The sequence below is a fragment of the Erinaceus europaeus genome, chromosome 17 (genome assembly GCF_950295315.1).
Source record: "Erinaceus europaeus chromosome 17, mEriEur2.1, whole genome shotgun sequence".
Taxonomy (NCBI): Eukaryota; Metazoa; Chordata; class Mammalia; order Eulipotyphla; family Erinaceidae; genus Erinaceus; species Erinaceus europaeus.
The window spans coordinates 11,708,434-11,716,289 of NC_080178.1; the positions used below are offsets into that span (position 1 = coordinate 11,708,434).

Consider the following 7,856-nt stretch of genomic DNA (forward strand, 5'->3'; position numbering starts at 1 on the left):
CACCACAGCGAGGCCCAATCGGAATCGGGGGCGAGGCGAGCTCCGCCCAGCCACAGCCCGCCGGAAGCGGACCTGGCGCCTCGGCGTGTGTTTCCGGTGGAGGCAGAGGCGCCTCTGCCGCGGACCGTGTGCGCTCTCGCTGCGTTGCATCCTCCTCTGGGAGGATGTTCTATCACGTGAGTTGGGTGCTCGGTGCGGGCGAGGGGGCGGTGGAGGGGAGAGGAGCCGGCCTGTGGGTGGGAGGGCACGGGGGCCTCGCTTTGCCTGGGCTCCATCCCGTTCTCCCCATAGATCTCTCTGGAGCATGAGATCCTGCTGCATCCCCGCTACTTCGGCCCCAACCTGCTCAACACCGTGAAACAGAAGCTTTTCACCGAGGTCGAGGGGACCTGCACCGGCAAGTGAGTAGTGTGCAAGCGCCCCCCGACTCTCCAGATGACGCCCACGGGCATCCTGTGGCAGCAGCCCCTCCCCAGCTCCTCATCCTGCCGTGCCCTGGCACCTCCTCTGGGTAACCTCTCAGGCACCCCCGCCAGCCAGTTGCTTTTGGCTAGAGTCAGCCAGAAATCAAGAGGGGAATGACATAGTGGGGGTTGTATTGTTAAATGGGAATCTGGGGAATGTTATGCATGTACAAACTATTGTATTTACTGTTGAATGTAAAACATTAATTCCCCAATAAAGAAATAAATTATTAAAAAAAAAAAAGAAATCAAGAGGGAAAGGCGTGATAGAGAGGGAGAGAGAAAGAGAGACACCTGCAGCCCTGCTTCAGGTGTCTTCAAGCTTTCCTCCTGTAGATGGGGACAGGGGCATTGAACCGGGGTCCTTAAGCACTGTAACATGTTCGCTCCAGCAGGTGCGCCACCCCCTGGCTCCCAATTGCTTCTTTCTTTGGGTCCTCCCCCTCACTCCCCACCCCCACAAAACCCCTGGGTTGAGTCAGTTAATGGGACTTTTTTATTTGGCCTGTCATTCATCATTCAGATTAGTTTTTCCAGAGCTTTTTTTTTTTTTTTTTGTTTGCCTCCAGGGTTATCGCTGGGGCTCGGTGCCTGCACTATGAATCCGCTGCTCCTGGAGGCCATTTTTCCCATTTTGTTGCCCTTGTTGTGGTTGTTACTGTTGTTGGATAGGACAGAGAAATGGAGAGAGGAGGGGAAGACAGGAGAGAAAGATAGACACCTGCAGACCTGCTTCACCGCCTGTGAAGCGACTCCCCTGCAGGCAGGGAGCCGGGGGCTCGAACTGGGATCCTTTAGCCGGTCCTTGCGCTTTGTGCCACCTGTGCTTAACCTGCTGTGCTACCGCCCAGCTCCTCGAGAGCATTTCTAGAGTCCCCAGACGTCTAGGATCTGTCCTGAGCCCTGGATACAAAGTAGTGAACAAGCCCTCATGGATTTCAAGATTCTTCTGACTTTCTCTATGTGTTTATTTATTTTTATACCTGAGCATTGATCAGCCCTGGTTTATGGTGCTGTGGGTGATTGAACTGGGACTTCGGAGTCTTAGGCAATGAGAGTCTCTCTCTTTTTTATTTATTTATTTATTTTTATTTTTTATTTATTTGAAACAGAAGTTGAGAGGAGAGGGGGAGATAGAGAGGGTGAGAGACACTTGCAGCGCTGCTCCACCACTCGTGAAGCTTTTCCCCTGCAGGTGGGGACCAGGGACTTGAACTCATGACCTTGTGCATGGTAATGTGTATGCTTAACCAGGTACACCACCACCTGACCCGGCATAAGAGTATCTTTGCATAACCGTTATGCTATCTACCCCCACCTCCTTTTTGACTTTTCTCTGTCTCCTATGTCCCCATTCCCAGGGAAGCACCATGGCACCCACTTAGGTGTCCATAGCTGTCTGCTGAATGACTGGGTGACCAGGGGAAAGTCACCAGGGCATGGGAGCGACTGGGGGAGAATGGAAAAGTCCCTTGATCCATCAGCTGAGCTGCCCCTCCCCTGCACAAGGTTTTTTAACCAGGGTGAGCGAGCAAGAGAACCAGTGTCACTTCAGCAGCAACCTAACCCCAAAAGCGTGGAAGCCATACTCTGTGCACACCATAGCCCAAAATGTTGGTGAGAAGAGAGGGCAGGCTTGAGTCTGGCTTGTGTGCATCACAACACAGGCACACCAGTCTAGTGACTAGTCTTTTTTTTTTTTTTTTTTGCCTCCAGGGTTATCACCAGGGCTTGGTGCTTGCACTACAAACTCACTGCTCTTGTGGCCATTTTTTCAATTTTTTTGGATAAAACATAGAGAATTTGAGAGAGGAGGGGAAGACAGAGGGAGAGAGAAAGACAGACAGATGCCTGCAGACCTGCTTCACCGCTTGTGAAACATCTCCCCTGCAGGTGGGGAGCCGGGGGCTCAAACAGGGATTCTTGTGATATAACCTTTTTGGATGTTGAGATTCTGAATGCTGTAATTGACCTTAAAATACTGATTTGTGGGGGTCGGGCGGTGGCGCAATGGGCTAAGCGCATGTGGCGCAAAGCGCAGGGACCGGCATAAGGATCCCGGTTTGAGCCCCCGGCTCCCCACCTGCAGGGGAGTCGCTTCACAGGCGGTGAAGCAGGTCTGCAGGTGTCTATCTTTCTCTCCCTCTCTCTGTCTTCCCCTCCTCTCTCCATTTCTCTCTGTCCTATCCAACAACGAACAACATCAATATGGCAATAATAATAACCACAGCGAGGCTACAACAACAAGGGCAACAAAAGGGGGAAAAAATGGCCTCCAGGAGCAGTGGATTCATGGTGCAGGCACCGAGCCCAGCAATAACCCTGGAGGGAAAAAAAAAAAAAAAAAAACTGATTCGTGTCCTTTTCTTTCTTTTAACCAATAAGCTCTCTGGGGGACAGAAATTCTGTTCCGTTCCTCTTTGTGCTCCCTCCCAGCCCCCAGGATCAGTGGCTTTCTATGGTTTTCTCTCTCGTCCTCCTCACAGGTACGGCTTTGTGATTGCTGTCACCACTATTGACAACATTGGTGCTGGGGTGATCCAGCCGGGCCGGGGGTTTGTCCTTTACCCAGTGAAGTACAAGGCCATTGTTTTCCGACCCTTTAAAGGAGAGGTTGTGGATGCTGTTGTCACTCAGGTCAACAAGGTGAGATCATCAGTGAGGGGGAGGCAGGGGTGGTCTTGAAGATGTGGGATGGGCCCTAAGTCTCTCACTTTTAATAACTAATAGATTTTTTTTTTTTAAAGTGGTCTGGGAGGTGGCACAGTGGATAAAGCATTGGATTCTTAAGCATGAGGTTCTGAGTACGATCCCCATTTTTATTGATTGTCTTCAGGGTTATTGCTGGGGCTCGGTGTTTGCACCATACATCCACTAGCTTCTGGATGTTATTTTTTTCTTTTTTTCATTGCCCTTGTTGTTTATCGTTATTATTGCTGTCGTTGTTGCTGGATAGGACAGAGAAATGGAGAGAGGAGGGGAAGACAGGGAGAGAAAGAGAGACACCTGCAGACCTGCTTCAGCCTGTGAAGCGACTCCCCTGCAGGTGGGGAGCCGGAGGCTCGAACTGGGATCCTTGTGCTTTGTGCCACCTGCGCTTAACCCGCTGCACTACCACCCGACTCCCATTTCTTTTTTTTTTTTTTTTTTTTACAGATTTTATTTATTTATGAGAAAGATAGGAGGAGAGAGAAAGAACCAGACGTCACTCTGGCACATGTGCTGCTGGCAATCAAACTCGGGACCTCATGCTTGAGAGTCCAAAGCTTTATCACTGTGCCACCTCCTGGACCACCATTTCATTTGTTTTTAGGAGAGACACAGAAAGAAATACCAGTGTACTGCTCAGCTCTGGTTTATGGTGATGCTCGGGATTGAACCAGGGATCTTAGAGCCTCAGCCATAAAAGTCTTTTGTATAACTGTTGTCATACTGTTTCCCCAGCCCTGTTTCTCACCTATCTACAAAAAGGGAGGGGCGGGGGTTGTGGCACACCTGGTTGAGCACACATGTTGCAATGCTCAAAGATCCAGGTTCGAGCCCCCTTCCTCCACCTGCATGGGGAAAGTTTTTCGAATGGTGAAGTAGAGCTGCAGGTGTCTCTGTCTCTTGCCCCCTTCTCTCTAGATTTCTGGCTGTCTATCCAATAAATAAATAAATAAAAGTTAAAAATAAAAAGAAAGAAGGAATGCAAGAAATCAGTCCACTGGGAACAATGGAATCATGCAAACAGGATTCCGTAGCAATAACACTGGGGGTGGGGGCGGAGGGGAATGAAAACCACTCTTTTCCCTCATAGGTGGGACTCTTTACAGAAATTGGGCCCATGTCCTGCTTCATCTCTCGGCACGTAAGTCTTGGCATGTGGGGTGAGGCCAAGGAACACCTATCCTGACCATCTGTCGAAGCATCCGTCCGTTGAAAGTAATCCACTCACATCTATCTTTCAGTCTATCCCATCAGAGATGGAGTTTGATCCTAACTCTAACCCACCATGTTACAAGACAATGGATGAGGTGAGTGGGTAGGAAGAAGTCAGTGAGAGGGAGAAGCAGTTGAGCCACTCTGAATGGGAGGAGTTGGTTTTGTGGGTTATCTGAGTCTACTCCCTCTTTTCCCCAGGACATTGTGATTCAACAGGAAGATGAGATCAGATTGAAGATTGTGGGGACACGAGTGGATAAGAATGATATTGTGAGTTTCCTGTGTGCCTCCCAGCCTATACTAGGCAAGAGTGGGTTGCCTCCCAGAGTTCCTGAGGGATTTTGCATTTCTACTAAGGAAGAGGGGTGGATGAGTAGGAAGAAGGTCTGGGCTGGGAGTTAAGAGCATACGAGCATACTCCTGAGCTTCAAATGTTTCTGTTACCCTTTTTCTTCCTGCAGTTTGCTATTGGCTCCCTGATGGATGATTACTTGGGTGAGTACTCAACCATGCCTGCCAGGATTGTTGTGAAGAAGGGTTGTATAGGAGATGAGGGTTGACTGTGGGGTGGAATGTCTGAGTCCTAGGTAAAAGAAATGGTCTTGCTGATTGCTTGAAAGATTCAGGCCATGTGTCCCCTGGGTTGGGAAGTTCAGCTGATTTGCTTTTCTTATGCTTGCAGGGCTTGTGAGCTGAGCACCTGGACCTCTTACCTCAATTCTCCTGATCTAGGAGGTGTGGCTGTGACACTTCCCATCTTGTCCAGAAGCTCCATCTGGCTGCTATGGAGGGAGCAAGAAAGGCTCCTTGTCTCCAGTAAACATTTGGATTTTGTGACTTTGTTACAAGAACTGTGTCCTAACCATAAAAAGTCCTTAGTTCTTATCAAGTGTTATTTCCTTCCTTTAGTAAGAACAACTTAAAAAAAAAAAAAGGCAGGGGTAGATAGCATAATGATTATGCAGAGACTCTCACACCTTAGGTTCCAAAGCTCTAGGTTCAAACCCGCCCCCCCCCCCAACATAAGCCAGAGCTGAGCAGTGCTATGGTAAAAAATAATAATAATAATAATAATTTGGGCCACATAGTGGCTCACCTGGTAAAATGAATGTAGTTCTTAGCACACAGACCTGGGCTCCTGCCTTTGGCCTCTAGCTGCAGGGCAGAGGCACTTCACAAATGGTCAAGCAGGTCTACAGATCTGGCTCTCCTCTAACCTGCCTCCCTCTCAATTTCTGTGTCCTATCAAAGTTTAAAAAGAAATTCACTGGGGAGTTGGGTGATAGCGCAGTGGGTTAAATGCATGTGGTGCAAAGCGTGAGGACGTAAGGATCCTGGTTCAAGCCCCCGGCTCCCCACCTACAGGGGATACCTTTCACAAGCGGTAAAGCATAGAAGCGTGGTGCAAAGCTCAAGGACCGGTGTAAGGATCCCAGTTCGAGTCCTCAGCTCCACACCTGCAGGGGGGTGCTTGACATGCAGTGAAGGAGGTCTGCAGGTGTCTATCTTTCTCTCCCCCTCTGTCTTCCCGTCTTCTCTCCATTTCTCTCTGTCCTATCCAACAATGACGACATCAATAGCAACAAAAGGAAATAAATATTTTTTTAAAATTCACTTTATTCATATAAAAGAGTTTTGTATAAGATGAAGGAAAAATCCAGATTACCACTCTAGTATATGCAGTGCTGGGGATTAAACTGGGACCTTCAACTATGCAAGTCCAACATTCTACAGTCCACCAGTTGAACCACTGCTCCATCTGGAAGAACAATTAAGAATTTTACATATTCTTTTATTTGATACATGATTGAGCACATGTTACAATGCACAAGGACCCAGGTTCAAGCCCCTAGACCCTCTCTACAGGGGGAATACTTTGTGAAGTTGTGAAGCAGTGTTGCAAGTGTCTCTCCCTATCACTGCCTTCCCCCTTGATTTCTGACTGTCCACTAAAGTAATACAATCTAGGGAGTCGGGCAGTAGTGCAGCGGGTTAAGCACGAAAAGATCCTGGTTTGAGCCCCCGTCTCCTCAACTGCATGAGAGTCTTTTCACAAGTGGTGAAGCAGATGTGCAGGTGTCTTTCTCTCTCCCTCTCTGTCTTCCCCTCCTCTCTCCATTTCTCTCTGTCCTATCCAACAACGACATCAATAACTACAACAAAAAAACAAGGGCAACAAGAGGGAATAAATAATTTAAAAAAATTTTAAGGGCTGGGGAGGCAGCATAATGCGAAAAGACATTTATGCCTGGGGCTCTAAGGTCCCAGGCTCAATCCCCAGAGCTGAGCATTGCTCTGGTCTGACTCTCCCCTCTCTGTACCTCAAAATGTTTTTAAAAATTAATAAACTTAAAAAAAAAAAAAGCAGTGGCCCAGCAGGTTAAGCACACAAATAACACAAAGCGCAAGGGCCAGTATATGGATTCCTGATGTAGGCACGAGCCCCAGCGATAACCCTGGAGGCTAAATAAATAATAGCTGCAATTCTCTGGTATGTGTGGTACTGGGGATTGAACTCAGGACCTTAGGCTGACAAGTCCTGTTCTCTTCCTTTGGGCCTGCCTACCCTTATTTCCTTTTTCTCTCAGCCCCAGGGCTTTTCTGCTGTAACATGACTTTTTCAGAGCTAGAGAGACCCCAGCAGTAAAATTCCATCTAGTGAAGTGGGGGTTAGTCTCAGACCTGGGCTGCAAGCACAGGGAAGTAATGTACTGCTCAAATGAACTAACTTACTGGATAGAGGTAAAAACTGAGGGGGTAGGTAGCATAATGTAACCATTATGCATAGCATTATAGTATAGAGACTTCAAAACTAAGATGATCGTGGGTAGGAGAGGGAGAGAGAGACAGCTGGACTACTTGTGGTCTTTCCCCATTGCTCGTGGGGACTGGGGGCTTGAAATCAGGTCCTTAAGCATGGTAACATCTGTCTTCAACTGAGTGTGCCAGCACCTGGCCCCTAAAATGGACTATTTTGCTGGCCCTTATTTATTTCTTTATTGCCACCAGGGTTATTGCTGGGACTCAGTGCTGGCATTATGAGTCCACCACTCCTTGTGCTGGTCCTTACTTAACTTGTTATTGTAGATTTTTTTAAAAAAAGATTTTATTTGTTAATGAGAAAGATAGGAGAAAGAACCAGCCATCACTCTGGTACATGTGCTGCCGGGGATTGAACTCAGGACCTCACTCTTGAAAGTCTTAACACTTTATCCACTGCGCCACCTCCCGGATCACTATTGTAAATTTTTATTAGCTTTATTTATTGGATAGAGACAGCCAGAAATCATGGGGAATGGGGGTGATAGGGAGAGAGACGGAGACACCTGCAGTACAGTTTCACCACTTGCAAAGCTTTCCCCCTGCAGGTGGGGACTAGGGGCTCAAACCCAGGTCCTTCCTCAACGTAACATGTGCTCTCAACCATGTGCGCCACTACCCTGTATTCAGGATCCCGGTTCAAGCCCC

The 7,856-nt window shown here is 48.2% G+C and overlaps 1 protein-coding gene across 1 annotated transcript; it reads left to right on the forward strand.

Moving 5' to 3' along the window:
* Positions 1–34: 34 nt before the first annotated feature.
* On the forward strand, positions 35–5,273 carry POLR2G (RNA polymerase II subunit G). The gene is made up of 8 exons (XM_007526408.3): positions 35–176; positions 292–401; positions 2,951–3,110; positions 4,264–4,314; positions 4,415–4,480; positions 4,587–4,658; positions 4,850–4,883; positions 5,071–5,273. Exons 1-8 carry the CDS (start codon positions 165–167, stop codon positions 5,082–5,084), a joined length of 519 nt encoding a protein of 172 aa, XP_007526470.1. The 5' UTR covers positions 35–164; the 3' UTR covers positions 5,085–5,273.
* Positions 5,274–7,856: the final 2,583 nt, after the last annotated feature.

What these genes read in the sequence shown, in the direction of transcription:
- POLR2G (XM_007526408.3), top strand. An exon ending in GAGGGGACCTGCACCGGCAA is followed by an intron (nt 402 to 2,950) that starts GTGAGTAGTGTG and finishes TCCTCCTCACAG; the next exon opens with GTACGGCTTTGTGATTGCTG. An exon ending in CCTGCTTCATCTCTCGGCAC is followed by an intron (nt 4,315 to 4,414) that starts GTAAGTCTTGGC and finishes TCTATCTTTCAG; the next exon opens with TCTATCCCATCAGAGATGGA.